This window comes from Apteryx mantelli, chromosome 1, assembly GCF_036417845.1.
Source record: "Apteryx mantelli isolate bAptMan1 chromosome 1, bAptMan1.hap1, whole genome shotgun sequence".
Classification (NCBI taxonomy): Eukaryota; Metazoa; Chordata; class Aves; order Apterygiformes; family Apterygidae; genus Apteryx; species Apteryx mantelli.
The window spans coordinates 32,486,342-32,503,698 of NC_089978.1; the positions used below are offsets into that span (position 1 = coordinate 32,486,342).

At 41.3% G+C, this 17,357-nt stretch overlaps 1 protein-coding gene across 1 annotated transcript in view; it reads right to left on the reverse strand.

Annotated features, from left to right (window-relative positions):
- SETDB2 (SET domain bifurcated histone lysine methyltransferase 2) overlaps window positions 1-13,439 on the reverse strand; it is a 50,661-nt gene extending 37,222 nt beyond the window's left edge. The window contains exons 1-10 of the mRNA XM_067301885.1: window positions 13,351-13,439; window positions 13,053-13,266; window positions 12,198-12,257; window positions 9,605-9,727; window positions 7,731-7,796; window positions 6,878-6,980; window positions 5,639-6,205; window positions 3,927-4,046; window positions 2,573-2,742; window positions 1,924-2,146 (exon numbers count right to left, since the gene is read on the reverse strand). Coding sequence (XP_067157986.1) covers window positions 1,924-2,146; window positions 2,573-2,742; window positions 3,927-4,046; window positions 5,639-6,205; window positions 6,878-6,980; window positions 7,731-7,796; window positions 9,605-9,727; window positions 12,198-12,257; window positions 13,053-13,068 — 1,448 coding nt within the window. The 5' untranslated portion in view covers window positions 13,069-13,266; window positions 13,351-13,439. The remainder of the gene's footprint in view (window positions 1-1,923; window positions 2,147-2,572; window positions 2,743-3,926; window positions 4,047-5,638; window positions 6,206-6,877; window positions 6,981-7,730; window positions 7,797-9,604; window positions 9,728-12,197; window positions 12,258-13,052; window positions 13,267-13,350) is intronic.
- Between the last annotated feature and the right edge of the window lie 3,918 nt (window positions 13,440-17,357).

Here is a 17,357-nt window from a genome sequence, read left to right on the forward strand (position 1 = left end):
TGGGCCAAAGGACAGAGAGGGAGACATAGGGAGATGCAGTGAATGTGTAACAGAAATAGACAACAGTCCAGCACAAAAGAATCTCAGTCTTTTATAGCAGGGAAAGGTTGAGGTAGGATGGAAAGCAGTATCTGGTTCTAAGAAACATATATTTTCAAGACATCAAAGTCACATTCACTTTCATTATGTTCTGAGTGTTGTAGAAAATACCAGCTTCACCTACAATGAATATCTGTACAATGTCTAGCAATAAGTAATAGCTCTTACTCAAGAAGACTTACAATCTAATACATTTATATGCATTTCCTTGCCATATAAAACATCATGGTATTTCCTTGGGCTACTGATAATGGCAAAAATGCTACTCTTAAGGCTTCCTTAAGACTGAAACGTCCTTTTCACATTCAGAAGCTGCAGTGGTCACCAAAAGTTGTGACATTCTTACATGATTATATTTGGTTTGTCCTTTTAAAGGCAATCTGCTTGGGTGAACGACATTTAAGACTAAGCACACCAGTGTACTCTCAAAGTTTTTTCAGATTGGTTGGACTGTTACTTAAAAGGCAGAATAACAAAGGCTTTTTTGTCTATAATATTTTTATATATCCCACACTTCAAACATTTTTATTCTCAGGAAAGGGAATTAACGAGATTTAAGGTAGCAGTGTAGTAAACAACTGTGCTTCCCTGTAAATTACAGTAAAAGAACTTAGTAGAAGTAAAATCTAGCTAGTTGCTGATAATGATGTAATTTACAAAATGATTAATTCATTAACTTTCCAAGCCACGGAAATGCAAGTCAGAATTTGTGAAGCTGGTCTAGAAGATCGAAATAGGAACACCTTTCAGTGCAATTATCAATTTCAGGATTACAGAAAAATAAGAATTTGTAGATACTGCCTGTCTCACTGATGTGCTCTAATCCTCTTTCTGATCCTCCAACGCACTCTTAACCATGTCTGTTGCAAAAGCCTCTCAACTCCAAGCAGCAAGCACTGGAAGAGGTCTTCCTGCAGCTGCCCACCAGGTTTCATCTCTCAAGTGAAAATACATGCCTGGTCATTGTCCTACTATGATTTAAAATTCTATATCCTTTATTTCCATTATTATTATTATTTTTTTAAATAAGAGCTACTATGCTCTAAAAAGATACTGGTAGGTATTTTTAAGAGTTTCCAGCTGCAATTTCATGGTGCTTCTCACAGATTCACATAATGCTCTTCTGTGAAATGAGCAAAAACTTGCAATTGTTTATGGATGGTAAAAAGAAAGTGTTTACAAAGTAGTGTGGCAGAGCAGGGAGTAAAGTTTAGGAAAACAAACTCCCCACTTCCATCTGAGAAGACTGCACCATGCTATTGGTAAAACCATCCAGGTTGCTTTACAGGCTTTTATTTTAGAAATTGGAGCTATGAGGCCCTGAATGTAAAATGAAAACAGGATTATAGCTTTTGCATAATTCATTGCAAAAGCAAAATTTTGTTAGACTCTTGCTAGGAAAGAACAAGTGGCTTACAAAGAACAAGAGTTTAGAGATTGGAAGCAAAGGACATAACTGTTAGTGGCTACTTTGTTATCAAACCCTTCAGTGTCATGAAGTATTTTTAAATGATTTCTCTTTCTTCAAATTAGCATAATGATTCATGCCCTGAACAGATTTAGTGCACCCAGGAGATGAATGGGATTCCTAGAAAATGCCAAGTGGTACACATGTTAAGGGAAATTAATTTATATATTAATTATTATATATTATATATTAATTTATATCTGTCCCACTAGAAAAAATAATCAGGAATTAAAAAAAAGCTTAGGAAAAAAACCCACAGTTGAGGACATTCAGTTCTACTGTAAGTTTTATAAAAGACTTTCTAGAACAGCAGCATGCAAGTTTTGTTATGCTTATGTTTGCTCTGGTAAACTTACACAGTTGATTTATTTTCATCATTCACAGTCTGAGACAAAGACTCCTGCTTCTCAAGAACGTGATCTTTGCCAGTCTGCACTAGTTCAACCTCGGAGTCTGAAAAAACAGTGTCAAGTTTTCTTTTTTTTGAAAAAAAGCTGTGCCCTCTCTCATTCACACCACCTTGTTCTTTCAGCTCTTGATCAGCATCTCCCAATACTTCAGCTCTACTCATTAATCTGCCTGGAAGAAAAAGAAGGGTTTTTTTAGTTTGTTTGTTTGCTAAGAAGCTAAGTGTGTTAAGTCACAGTCACTATTCCAGCACAAATTAACATTAAAAAACAGCAAGATCAGTATTTGAGAAAGCAAAATATGAATGCATTTATACTAAAGGGAAACTAGCCCTTGCACAGGATGCACAGACCTGTGAGGGAAAAATCAAAAGGCTTTGCTCCAAAATGGTTTGAAGGCTTGACTGGCACCATCACACTGCAGAGCTCTTCAAGGTTCTTCTGTCCTTTTGACCACCTGCAAGTCAAGATCATACCGACTCACTTCTCTTCTAACCCTACAATATTTCTCCGTTGGGTTCTCAAAAAAATTCCAGGGCACACACCACAGGGGAAGGAGAACTGTACTATAAACTTCCACATGTCAAACTTCTGTTACCTGAGTAAGTACAAACAAATGTCCCCTTGTCGATATCATCTAGGCAGCGGACGCCCCAGCCCTTCTTTTCTGTGTTAAACACTTGCAACCGAACTTGGATGCCATGCTGTACAACTCTGTTCTGACACATCATCTTATCACACCTGCATGACACACTACACTCATAAATTCTGTCAAGAGAAAAACAACAAAAAAATCACAGTATTAAGCAATGCATTACCAAAACAAAGTTGCTATTATTAACTTCCTCCCTGAGCACAGATAAAGCAGCTCACTGAAAAGACAAAGACCCAGGCTATAATTGATTGTGTGGAGTGTTCTGGAACTCACGACTTCCTTGATTCTTGACTCATCAATTTTAAGAGACTGTCAGACAGATTTGGCAGAGGTAGACAAGAAAAATAAATGTTACCTTTTATTTTATAGGAGGAGATCATGCAAATGCAGAAATCCTAACGGAGCACTTCATTCTGTGCTGGAACAGATTTTAGCAAAGAGAGCCTGTCTGTCTGAACTTCATTAGCTGTAATAAGTTTTAGGATTTACCAAATGTTGCTAAAAGCATTCACAACTGTACTTTTGTGGACTTTTTTCTGGGATGGGCACAGTGTTGAGATTCTAGAACAACTACAATGGCAGCTTTGATTCTGTACGCCAACCATAAGCCAACATCACACAGCAACAAAGGATTAGGAAAAGGGGCTCCTCAAGCCTATGGGATCAGCCTTTGGCCACTGCAGGAAGTCACCTTGTACAATTCCTCTCCTACACTCCCGAGGTTACTGGCATCTTCCCCAGGCCACGTATGATTTTACAGGAGCTGCTAGCTTTATGATGCTGGGGCTCAGATGGCAATTTCAGAGCACCTGCCTAGACTGGTAAGGGGAAAGGGGAGCATGTCAGCTGGCTTGGGAGTTGGCTTACGTCTCCCACATCAGCCTGTTTCCTCCAGCACCAATGCACATGCAGCCCCTTCCCCACCTGCCTGGCCTCCTAAAGGGACTGCAGCACACATTGCAATGGGGGCTGCTACCACAGTAGAAACTGGAAGCACCATATCACCTTATTCTTCAAGCTCCCTGCATGCCCCATCCCAAATCCAGTAACAGCAGCTGGCTGATATTTCTTTAGGATTCTAGTTCTACAGAGCAGCTGGCTGGCCAGGATATGGGGCAAAAACAAGGGGTGGCTGTTGTTTCCCACTTCTTTGGCTGATGATGTACATTGTGATGATCTTGTGGCAGCCCTCCCCTCTCCCTTTTCCCCTTGGCATGCCTGAATGAATCAGCACACTACAGTAATGACAAATAACAGTATAAAGATAAAAAAACAGTATAAATTCTGGGTTTCTTACCCACTAGGAACAGGTCCCTCCAGTCTTTTATAACTGTATCCACGAGAAGTTCTAGTGCTTGGAGACAGTGAAATTTTACTACAGCCTCTTGCAGTTAGCTGCAGGCATGCACATTTTGACCTAGAAGATCAACAGTAAAACATCATACGGAAATCCAAACGTATTCGGAGCAGTGTAATCAAATTTAAATCTAGTTAATTTTAAATATGCTTGACTATATGCTCTTCCTCACCTTTACTCCATGGGGTCATTTCAATACCCTACCATCATCTTTGTCTCTTGCCTGGCTATATGTGCTTTACAACCTATAATTGTGTTTTCTTCTTTTTCTTTAGCTGTCATGTTTCTCCCCTTTTTCACCCCTCATTCTTCTCCCAAGCTCTGTAAAAGGCCCATGCAAGCAACTTAACTGGGACAGAAACTAATTATAAACAGAACATTGTCAAATGGATTGAATGAATAAATGAAAATCACTTGTTCTGGCACAGCATCCCAATCTGATGAAGTAGTCTTCATCACCTTCCTCCCACCCTATTCCCCAGGAATAGGGGGAAGTGAAGAATTTTACACTGCAAATTGGAGAACTCATGCAATAATGCTAACTGTACCATCTTATGTCACTACAGCTCCAAAAACTTGCAATTTTTTTTTTTGCAAACAGCAGCTGACCAAAGCCTGACCACAACTGCACAGCTCAAGCATCTCTTAACTGTTGGGGAAATTCAGCGCATAGAAGGTGCATGCTATGTGCTTGCTGTTCCCCACCGCTCAGCTGAAACTAAATAACTTGAATTACTGAAGCTTCATTATTCTAGGCAGTGATCTCAAGCTTTTGTTGGGCAAGGACAATAATACTGCACACCAGCATGTGCAACTGCTGTAGCTGCCAGTAGTACAAAATGGATTCAAGAACAAGATAACAACTATAGGCAGAGATGATGTTGAAGACAAACACCCTTCCTGAAAATGGACAAAATTATCATTAAATTTACCTGAAGGTAACTGTGTCAGCTTCCCATGGAGTAACATATAATTCAGAGTTACTGGGCTTTAGAAAAAGACAGCAATGAGCAACACCAGTTGAACAGGTCAGAACATAAATGTGTTCCATGACCACAGGGTTTCATAGTTTCTGTTTAGGCAATGAGAGAGATGGGATTTAGAGGCTGTGAATGGAGATGTTTCATCCTTTGCCCTCCATAATGTTCTATGTCCAAAATTCTCTCATCTTACCAGGCTGCCCCAACTCAGCTCCAAAAGATACCATCTCAAAAAGGAAGCTGCAGCAGAAGTTGGCATGCAGGATCCTTCCATGCCTGCCAGGAAAATGAGCCTTCCTCAACTTGCATAAGTGTCTCCTTCACTCCCTTCCCAAAGCCAAGAGATCTACTTGCCAGCTCTGCTTGGAGGAGGAGAGGCATTGCCAATTTGGGAAGAAAAGGAAAGGAAAGGAACATAATAATCCACCACTTGGTCACTTCCTTCCCTACAACTGGAGCTGTGCAAATAGCAGTACCCAAGTTCTGGAGAAGACACAGACATAGCAGTGTCAATCAACACAGAGTATGGCACAAGACAGCTACTGCAGATACCACAGCAGTGTCAGTCCTTCGTAATTTGGCACCGTTTGGTACCACGTGTCTTCAGATTGACATCACCTTGCTGTTGACACATCACGCGTCACTTGTTTGGGATCAGATGTTTCAACCTACCTATCAATGCAGCCATCTGTACAGTCACATGAGTCCACAAACATGCTGGAGAAATTGTTGAGATAATATCCACGTGGCCATGACGCCCTCCGATATTTAAAATAGGGTAATCTTGCACGGTCAATATCATTACAGAAGGAGATAGGCACAGACTCAGCTCCGTTGCTAATGTCAAAGTCAAATACAAGGGGTTCAGGATTTACAGTGTTCCTGCCCAGCAGTACGTATGTGTTGAAAGAGAAGTGATCAACAAATAAGAAATTGCACTCTGTTTCAAACAAAAAACTCTGCACATCTTGAAAGCTTCTCAGACTCCTTCCGCAGGGAGCTTTATAATTCACATCCAGAGATTTTGAAAGGCAGTCAGCTTTTGCATGTCGTCTTTGAAAGTGAAACAGAATCGGTATCTTAAGAGGATTTTCACCCTTGTAGGAGCTCAGTGGTCTGTTGGCAAGACATGCACTAGAGCACTTGTGATTCTGATATTGCAGATTTAGAGGTAACTTTTGTATTTCACCAGATGCTTCTGCATTCTCTGAACCTGATTTTTCCTTCTGCTCCTTTTTGCTATTTGGAATAACAAATGAAAAAAAACAAACTCAGTATCTTAGACAACAAGTAAACGTTCAACATTATTAGTACAGGAAATAATCAGCCCATTGCTAAAAGGCCAAGGGCTTCAATGAATTACTGTTTGCATTGTGCTACCGTCCTGACACCATATGAAGGTATTCACAACGGCACCCCAGATAAATGGCAACAGCTTCTGCCTGTGAAGAACTTACATACCAAAATATCAAAATGGTATTTTTATATATAAACGATATCTTTACCCTCATTTTCCAGATCAGTACCTTAGGCATGGAGAGACTAAGTCACATGCCTGACAGCCTGCATAGTCTGTGAAAGACCTGAGAATTGAACTCAAAAGTTTGAAGTCCCCCCACTAATAATGCTGGTAATACTTGTGGATCTTTATTCACAGCCAAATGTCCTGTTTTATTCTGCTGTGTTCTCAAATGGCAAATTTGATTCAAGTCTACTCAAAAACTCAGGCTTTCCATGTAGGCCAAGTTAAAAATATTTTCTCTTTGAAAAATGTTAGGATTCAAAACTAGGTTTAAAACATTGAATGAATAAATATTAGAGAGAGTTAAGAACTCTCTTAAATGCAATAAAGATTATGTCAAACAACAAACTTTGCTAAACTGGAAAAAAGCGTGAAATAAATACACTGACCTGTGACAGCCTTCTACTGAGTTTGCAGCATTGTTATCCATAAGAACAGCCTGCATTTTGGGTTTGTTCTCCTGTATATCATGTCCGTCAAAGACATCACTTGCTGAAAAAAATTGGAATACAAGCAAAAAACTTTGGCGATCCACATTCAATTTATAATTGAAGTTATTTTAGTTACTAAACAGGTAACTGCCAAAATACACTAAAGACAATGCACCTCTGTGAACTACAGCTAACAAAGAGCATGCTGGCAAGTGCACTACTAAAAAGCAGCTACTACTTAAAACCTACAGAAAAGCCATGTGTTTGCACATAGGTTTGCAAGCGAGAGAGTCTCTCAGTGTCTCTCTGTCTGTCTCTCTTTCATTAAGCTGTCCCACGTACCTTTTAAGCTTGTGCATATTGTTATTATGGAAATGCACAGAAACAACACACGTACGAAACACACATAGATTTCTCTTCATTATCTGAGGTAAAAGGAGGCCAGGGTATTGGGCTAAGTGGAGTCATCCACACAGAACACGTACTTTGAACAATCTGGAGAGAACAGACACACACACAAGCCAACCCTACTTGCAGCTAGCTCAGATCCATCAGGGTTTATTAGCCCAAACTTCACCTTCACTAGATACAAGCCACACACAGGCATATACACCACAAAAGTGAAAACCCACATGAGAGTACCCAGTCCAAAGTACCTGAGGAAACTAATAATTAGAGCTTTTACCATGTAATGCTAACAGATTTCTCAGATCTACTTTATTGTTTTCAGTTAAAGGAAATAAGCTCCTGCTGAGTAAAACAAAATAAATTAAAGCCACATATTGACTAAATACAGTCGAGATGCACATACCTTTTGTCAAGGTTAAGAGATCAGTTAGATTAGCTTCATTCACCAGGGCCCAAGCCTGCCAGTAATCTACATAAAAGAACAAAACAGCATAGATATGAGGTTTAATTTAAGTAATGATAATAAGGACAGTGATAATAGGAACCACTAAAAGGGAACACAAGGCTTGAGTCCCCTGAAGACATCTGTTTCCCCCCATGCTAGTCTACAACAGTGTAACACTCAAGTTGTCGGCAACCTTTTACACCTCAGTCCATAATAGACTCATCTAGGATTCACAGTAAAGTTACAGCTCACATTAGTAATTGTGAATCAGCATCCTCTGGCTTTCAGAAAGCTTCTAGAATATGGTTTCCAAATACATACAATCTGGTAGCCTCCAATCTTAGTAAGATAAGTAAACAAAATTTCATATAGAGTCTCTCTCTTTGTCACCAAACTAGTCATCTTCTAGCTAAGAAGGACTAGATCTTGTTAGACCAAATTAATGCTACTGCTGAGTGGGTGGAAATGGCCTTCAGATAGTAACACAAAAAAGAGACCAGTTATGTCTCAAGCTATTTCCCCATGCAATAAATATCACAAGGCAGCAGATGAACATCAGTAAAATCCCTGTTAATAATTTAGTCTGAAATCTTTACAGAACAGATCACCAGGAAAGTTCCAATTTAACTATGTCACAGATTCATTGCATTATCTGGGGGTTCAGGTTCAATTTTCAGCTATGCACTGCTGTAATATTTTGTCATAAAAATCAAGATGTGGGAGCTTGAGTACACAAAAAATTGCTTTACTAATTTAGAGTCAGCATTATAACACAGAGTATGTAGCTATATCAGTTAAAAAGCATCTCACACTTCTGTATATTTTCCTGCACAGAAAAAGCACTAAAATGCATAGATTACACCTACATGGGTAACTGAATAAAAAAGTCATATTTCTAAATTAAATAATTAAACCAGTAAAGAGAAACAGGTGCACTGTTCCAGGCCTATGAAACTTCTGATTTTAACACAAATAAGGGAAACAAATTTCAGTGGAAATTAGGAGCAATCTTATAATGCATTTCTGTTAGATTTTCCCACTGAAGTTTCAAGTTATAATGGTGTCTCCAAAGTCAAATAACACTTTATGGCAATATCATCTCAGTACGAAACCATTTAATTAACCAAGATCAGCTTGAAAGGCTAAAACTTCTGAAGATAAACAAAACGAGGCACTGCAAATACTTCATTACTTCTCAGAAACAAACATTTCACTTCTGTGTGCTTAGGAACCATATGTTGTTTGAAAAAGTATAAAGGCAGAAAGAGAAAATGGCAAAATACACCTGAAACAGTTAGCCTGTTTATTTTTATAACCAATGATGACTTTTAAAACAACTTCTGACAAGAAAGAAAAAACACCTGGCAGCTGGACAGAAGCAGTGAAGAGTTCGTGCAGTATGAGTCAGCCCAGGGACAAGCAGGGTCCATCCACTATTTATGAGGAATTAAATAAATAACTAACATGAGTATGCATAATTAATGCAGTTTTGCTGCACAGCAGTTGTACTATATATTATGTACTATGTTTAAAGAAACAAACAAACAAACAAAAATCAGATGATTTCTCAGACTGTAATTGGTACCTTTTATTTATCAGCTCAGACCTCAAACTTTTTTTTTTTTTGAGATGAGAATAATTGTGATAAGCCATACTTTTCTATACTGCATTGAGGTTGAGTTACCTTCTTGAGTTATCTGTGCTCAAGAATGTCAACTACTAAGTAATTTAAACTCAGAGATATCTGAATTGTGGCAAATATCATACAGCCCTATATAAAGTGGGCTACAGCTTGATCCCAGTCCTGCTCAATCATTACAATGATTTCAAACCTTGGTTTGTGGCCGTTCCACTCTTGATCTTTTGCTTCAGCAACAGCAGCACATTTTGCACCTGCTCAAATATGAAGTCCACTCTTCTATCTTCCATTTGTGTCCAAAACGTCTTCAGATCACCTGAAACGAAAATTTCCGTTTACAAGTCTGTGCAGCTTCCCAGGAGTCTAAGCATACAATAACTCTTGGTAGACTCTTCAAAAGCTCATTTCAACAACAGGCAGGGGCCTGGCACTTCTGAAAAATCAGTCAGGACATGGTATATTTTTGTAGGCTTATACCTTTAAAAGTCGATTCCTAAACCTAACCAGAAAAGTGAAACAGAAGTCAAGTGATGAGCTGGAACGGCTCCTGATGGTCCATGAACATCCTTAAAATTGTTTTTGAAGTATGACTACGAAGGATGCTGTGGGAGCCTTTCTCCAAATACTGACAGATTAGTCCCATTAGAAATTAATCAGCACTGAAACTCACAGAAGTGATACTGAAGAATATTTTCAACTGAATGAACTGAACATACTATTAAACGAAACACACTTGGAAATTTTTCATAGCCATACCCTCCTTCAGCTACATAAGTTGACTGTCCTGTCCTACGATTTTTATTTTTTTGGTGTGTTTTCCAGGGAAAATAATGTTCAAAATATTTTCAGATAAAAGTAGATTGGTAAATTTTGTTTACCAAGTTATATTAGCTATAGTAGTTTATATGACTTCTATGTCATACCTCCTTCTTCCACTAGGGATATTTACAAAGAATATAACTATGTTTAAAGAGTTTTTTTTTTTTAATTATTGAACAGAACCTGGTTCATCACACCTCTTCTCTTCTCCAAGTACATGCACTTGTGTATGTATATGTATACATCTCCAAGTATATGTGCCTTTGAGGTATTAAATCCATAAGAGCTCTTGTTAAAACATTAGCAGTCCATCTTTGGCAAGAACTCTGAAAAGGGAGTATGTTTCAGGGTGTTGCCAGACTATGCTGAAAAAGAGAACATGCTCTCTGTCATGGTTAACATTTGTCTTCTTCAACGATCAAACATAAAAGAATAATTAAATCTGTTTTTCCACTCCATAACTGGTGCAAGAGTCCCCTGTCGCCACACTCAGTTTACATTCTGGTTTCAGGTGCCAATTCTGGATTGGCAAATGTGCAGGCATTTATGATGATACCTCCCCAGAAGCCACAAAACATGGCGGTTTTGTAAGGCTAGCAAAAAAGTTTTTCCTTAATTTTTTCCTTAGTAGAGGATGACTATCAGTTGCCCAACATAACAAGAGCTGAGTAATCTTATGGCGGATCAGAGCCTGCAGTTACTCTCAGAAGTCAGAGGGGAACACATGGAAACAGCAGCAGTCAAGAAAGTAACAATCTTTTGTCACCACAACACCAGCTGCTGCTTACCTCTGCTGAGTAAGAGCTTGGTATTTAACATCAACACACAACATTAAAAGTACTTTATTTTATAACTACTAATTTGGAGAGGCATTAACTCTTCAACATCATTTCATGAGCTTTTGTATTCACAGAAATAAATAAGACATTGAAAAATCAGAGTCCCATTACAAAGATGCTCACAGTGTTTCTTGGAACCCTACCCTACTGCTCCAAAAGACAACACATGCCCTGGGACATTCCCACCCTTTTGCTCCACATGACAGTTTCACTATTTTAAAACAAGGAGAAACAGATATATTTAATATATGTGTTTAAAAATGCACATTTGAGAAATTCTAGTAAAAAGTTCCCCCAGTGCAGATTGAAAATGCTGCCATTATTTCTTATCTGTTTTCAAGTATTTCAATACATTTGCTATGTCTGGATAGCACTGGTAGATAGATTACTTCAGAGGACGGGTGACAGAAGACAGTCTTTCATTTCTGGGTCACCAGTTCTAATCTTGCACAGGTCAAAAGCAAATAGAACACATCACTACTACATTTAGTGCTCAGGTCACTCACTCATCTTTGAAATGCTTCCCAAATTCTCACGCTTGAGTGCCCCAAGACTCCAGCAGCAAATACAATGTAACATGGTTTTCCTTGCAGACATCGCATATGAAGCTCATGGTTTAATTTCGGTTCCCAAAAAACCAGATGTCCACATTACTAATGTCATCTCCAGTTTTAATGCTGCTGTTGTCAATCCCGGCAAAAAGGTCAAGGAATGAACAGATACAGGAAGCATCTACCTTCTCAGCCTTCAAAATGATTTTACCAGCTGACGACTGAGGGTGTGGACTGACATCTGGTGGAAATACTTCTAAAGCTGGCTTAGGCCATTAACTCTGCAGGGATTTTCTTTCCCTTGGTGGGATCTTTGTGGCCATATATCTCTTTTTTAGCACTGTATAGAGGAATAATGCTAGAGAAGGAACAAGCAGCCACAGCCAGGGCTACTTACACCAGCTAACAAAGAAACACTTGGGCGACTATTTCCTGAGAAGAACCTGTACTTCCAACACACATCTTCTACATACATGACAATAGGCAAAACCATTGTTCTCCAGTAACCATTTTTGCACTAGAAGTGGTGCCAAATATATACTTTCCCATTTCGCTCCATAAATCTAAGTGACATTACCTTCAAACCTCTCTTCAGTGGAACTGGTAAGATTCTCCACTTTAAGGCAGTCTGACAGCACTGCAGGGGGTAAAGAATAGACAAGTATGTAAGAAACCAGCGGGGAAATTAAAATCTTTATAGCTGCATACTTTTTCTAAATTTCTACAAGTAGACAGATCAGTGAGAGCACTGTGTGAGACAGCATTGTGGTAAGAGTACTCATCCCACTTTCAAAGATACACGGAAGTCACATGTCTGGCAGAGTAGTCTTGTCAAGACCTAACAAAACAACACTTGAAATAAGGCATGGGAGGAAATCTTTTTTTTTTTTTTTAACAAAGATAATTTCTTAATATACCTAAAGCATAAAGCTTTCATGAGATGACCCACACTTTTCAGCATATCAGTTGAGGCTACATAAGCCCTGCTTCCTATTAGCTTATATTTCTCATTTTAAAAATATGAATGCTGCTAGCACAGCTGTACTGAAACTAAACTAATTTATCTAGGAAGAAATGAAAGCTTTGCTACAGAAAAAATCTGGGTCTCAACAAATGCAAGACAAAGCATGTGTATCTGCACTGGAGTATCACTAGGGACAGGTAAGTGGCATTCTTCAACCACATTGAAGGTATCATATTTCTGACTATCACCACTAGTGACACAGAGAGCGAAAGACATACCTCAGTTATAAATGAGTTACTAGGGGTTTTCAATGCTGTATCTGTAAACTGTTTCTATTCATTCTGGCACAGAAATTTTCCCTGGCTGACTGGGAGAAGGGGCTAAGCGAAGACTGCCGGTTCCTAGAAGAGTTTCTTCTGAGCGCTGCCTAATGGCTGCTCGGAACATTTTATTTAATTGTAGGCTTACTTCTTTCCCTCTCCATCCTGCAGGGCGGCTGCGCGGAGGGACGCGACGCGACGCGACGCTACGCTACGCTACGCTCCGTCCTCGCTGGGTGCCGCCGGCTCACGCCGTCCCGCGGGGCCAACGGCCAGCATGGGGCGGGCGGCGCCAGCCTCGGGCCCCGGCGGGGGCGGCGCGGGGCTGCTCCAGCCGCCCCCGCTCAGTGCATGTCCGCAGCCTGCGAGTCAAAGCAAGGAGAGGATTAAAGCCGCGCCGCCCCCTGCCCCTGCCCCTGCCCCTGCCCCTGCCCCTGCGCAGGTACCTGCGGGCGGACACGCCGCCGCCACGGCGCCAGGGGGCGCTCTCGCCCCCCCGCCCCGGCGCGGCGTTAACGGTCCCAGCTCCAACCGCCGCCCCCCCGCCCCAAACAGCCAGGCCGCGAACCTGCCCCGCCGCAGCCATCGCGCCTGCGCGCTGCGGCCGCACCGCCCCCTCCCTCCTCGGGGCTGGGGCCAGGGCGCATGCGCCGAGGGTATAACGCCAGCCGTGCGGAGCGGTACGTTTCTGTTGATTGGACGGCGAGCCTTCCGTGTTGGGGCTTTGCGCGAGGGTCTGCTGGCTACTGAGCATGCGTAAGGCGGGTCTGGGCCGTACGAACGAATGGCTGTGGAGGAGGAGGTGGGCTGGCCACGCACGGACGCGAGGTTTCCTTTGCCGCTATTGGCTGCGGCTGGGGCCCTGGCGCGCGCGGCGCTGACCAATGACGCCACGCGGGAGGGGGAGGGGGCAGAGTGGCTGCAGAAAGGTAGCGGGGCGAGAGGGGGGAGGGGGGAGAGCCGAGCTGCAGGAGGCGCGTCCGCCATCTTGGGTGGTGAGCGGGGGGCGGGGCGAGCGCCGGGGCGGGGGCGGTGCGCCCGGGAAACGGGTGGGGGAGGGGACCGGCGTTGACCCCTGGCGCGGGTCGATGTGGGACTGCGGCCATTTGGCAGGGCGCCACCTGCCGGTGGTAGGGGGGGATACGGCCGGGTCAGGGAGCTGATCTGCCCGGGTGAGCGCTGGTGGTGAGGGGGGATGGAGCCGGGACAGGGAGCTGCCCCTCCCCGTGAGCATTAGGCTGCAGAGGTGTCCCGGGGAGCCATTTGGGGCCTGGCGAGGCCCCTCTGGCCTGGGTTGCTGGGGGATGTGGTGCCTCTCTTGGCGTGGGGGCGCTGGGCCCCGTGTGGGGTGAGGAGGGTGAGGTGTTGCTCACCTCTCTCCCTGCTCCTGGGGGCGGCGTGTGGCGCTTCCCGCAGCGGTCGTGAAGCCTGGGAGGCGACTGGTCCCCTGTGCGGAAGCAGTGTTGGTCCCAGCAGCCTCCTGAGCTCATCGGGGCTGCAGGTACATGGGTAGGGAGAGGGGTAAATAAAGGCAATATACTGAGGGGGTGTTCAGGCCTTTAGAGACTTGTCCAGGCTTTTAACTCCTGTCTGCCAAATTAAAATATTTGGTGAGTGAATGAGTTATTTAAACCCACTGATAGTCCCTGAGATTTGCCTTTGCCACCACTGGTGGCTGTAGCTGTATCCCATGATATGCTGAATTATTACAGCAGTTTTCATTCAGAGTTTATGAATATAACAGAAGTTTACACTGCCCTTAAAAATCTAGACAGTGTTACTTTCCAAGTGTTTGCATTGTAACTATGCAGAGTGGTTTTTCAGATGGACAAAAGTCAGCACACTCTTAGGAAAGGTGTGTGTGGATTCTTCTTCTAAGTGCTTGATATGTGTTTTAATGGAAGGTAACATACACAGCTGAGGGTTTTGTCACGGCTTTGAACTATAGAGATAAATTTAACATGCTCAAATCACGCTCAAAGTGTTTACAATCATGTGGGGATTATTAAAAGTACTTATATAGTTGGGAGAGGGAGTAGGAATTTAATTCGTCTGCATGGAATGCTATGTTTATATGACTTGCAGCTCTAGTCAGACCCAGGATACTCCAGAAGGTTTTGATGCCCAGCATCTGCTTTGTACTTTTATAAAACCTTTTAAATGTTTACATAGGCATGCCTACATCTGTGCCTGTGTTTGAAGTTGACTGATTAGTCCATGAGAACTGGGTAACTCTGCTGTCCAGACAGAAATGGGACAGCTAACAATAGCATTGTTGGGAACAGGGTGGCTCAGCTCTATGAATGTGCTGATAAATCTCCAAATAAAAACAGTAGTTTGCATTTTTAAAAGAGAGATTTCTCTCCCATAATAGTTTATTTTGAAACTAAGTACATGCTTTTCTTGCTCTTGGAACATACTGCATTATATGCTGATGGCTGCACATTAAGTAATTTTATTTTACTGAATTATTAGTATATGTGCATGTACAAGTGAATACTGAGTGTTATGAAACACAGTGTTACAAAACATATGCAAGGATTGTACCAAATGCAGAGAAGATGGAGCTGGTCATTGTAATGATTGTAATAATCAGAAGTTATTTTAAAAGATTTCTTCATAACATAAGTTCTTCCTTCTTTAAATAAATGTCTTTCTTAAGTATTATGTTTGTTTGTATGCTTTGAAACTATTATCACTAACCAGCAACATGGAGATGGTATAGCAAGCCTTCATAAGCAGTGAACGTTGTTAAATACCATATTTATGCTTGGGTAACAGGATTGCATATATGTGTGTTTGCCAGACACAATTAGGAAATGATTGCTTGTTTATGATGATGTACTTGTCATATACCTCATGGTCATGAGGAGCAAATGGGCTTGAGCTTTTCTTTGGCTATAATTCACTGAAATGCAAGTATTAGGAATCTGGCCATGATGACCACTTTGCTTCTGAGCAGCCAGCAGAGTTATCATACAAACTAAGGAAGACATTCCCTTTGCTCATCAGTGTCTGAGCAAGCTGCTGGAGGTTATTCCGTTTTACCATGATGGGGTCTGTTTTGCCTGTCAGTAAACACACATCGCTGAGGTCAGTGTTGGTTATTCACTGTGAGCCCTTTCCCCAGAAAAGGGAACGGGCAGATGCCTATGCTGTCTTTGGAGGCTAATGCAAGGAATTTACTAAAATGGAATTTAGGACTGATTGAAATTAGCTTTCCCATTACTTATGTGTATTAATGTGTTTTATGTTGGTGTGATGAAAATGCAGTTTTCTATATTTTTAGAAAGTGAGTGCAAGAGGATGTAGTGGTGCAGATGCATGACTGAAATTGTGTTACTTCATATAAAGTTTTTTTTATTAACAAAAAGCTTTTATTAAAAACTGGGAGTGGGAGAAGAAGTTAGAAAAACATGATTGCATGCCTCAGACAAGAGGGAAATTAGTAATATAATTTGCTTTTTATTGGAAGCAAAAGGAAAGGGAAGTATGTCTTCCTTAAAGATTATTAAGGAAGCAGTTTTGAAACATACCTACATTTCCTTGTTTTTGCTGTAAGATATGCTTTTTACAACATAGCAGTAAATTGTGCAACTGAGCAGGTAAGCTCAGTTCTTCCAAAACTTGTTAAATGCTGAAGCTCATGAAAGATGCTGATCTGACATGCCAGTAACCTTCATTTCCATACCCACAGCACTCCTCTAGCAGCAGGATAAGTCTCTTTGGGACTTTCCTGCCAGCTTTTGCAATCAAGACCTGGAGGTGAGGACAGCCTGTTCCACATGCTTATGCATTTGTTAACACCTTCGTTATGATCAACAGCGAAAGGGCTGACTGTCTAGTGAATGGCACTATTCATTGATTTGCTGAATTGTGCTTTTGTATTATGCAGTTCTAGTCATGTTTAGAGACTTCAGCTGCATAATTGCATAGACAGGCAGGCTAAGAATGGCTTCTTTGAGTGGAAGGGGATGAATTTGGCCTTAAAGGGTCCATCTCTTCCAGTTCTGTTCTCCAGTTTTTGGTTTTTTTTTTTAATCACCTTGAATGCAATGAGATGTGGGTGTATCTTCATATGGCCAGATAGGGTTGGGTGATTTGCAGAGACAGCAGTCAGACTCCAGACAGTAGAAAAGCAGTCAAAGCCATAGATGTTTGGACATTTGAAAAATGTCTTATAGTTCTGATTTACCTTATTGTACTTTTCTGACTAGATCAGGTCTTTATTTTAGTATTTTTCTTCGTGTAGTATCTGCTTATCAGTTGAGTACTTCTACCTGTTCTTTCTCTGTTGCATCCTCTCTGTTACTCTTTTTTTTTGATTTTTAACTTGTCCCCTCATAGGTAAGTGCCCACATCTCATTCTTTCGAATTGCAACTTTAACATGACATTTTCAGTTATTACATCAGTTAATTTAAGTATGGTTTATATGCAGTCCCTTATTCTTCA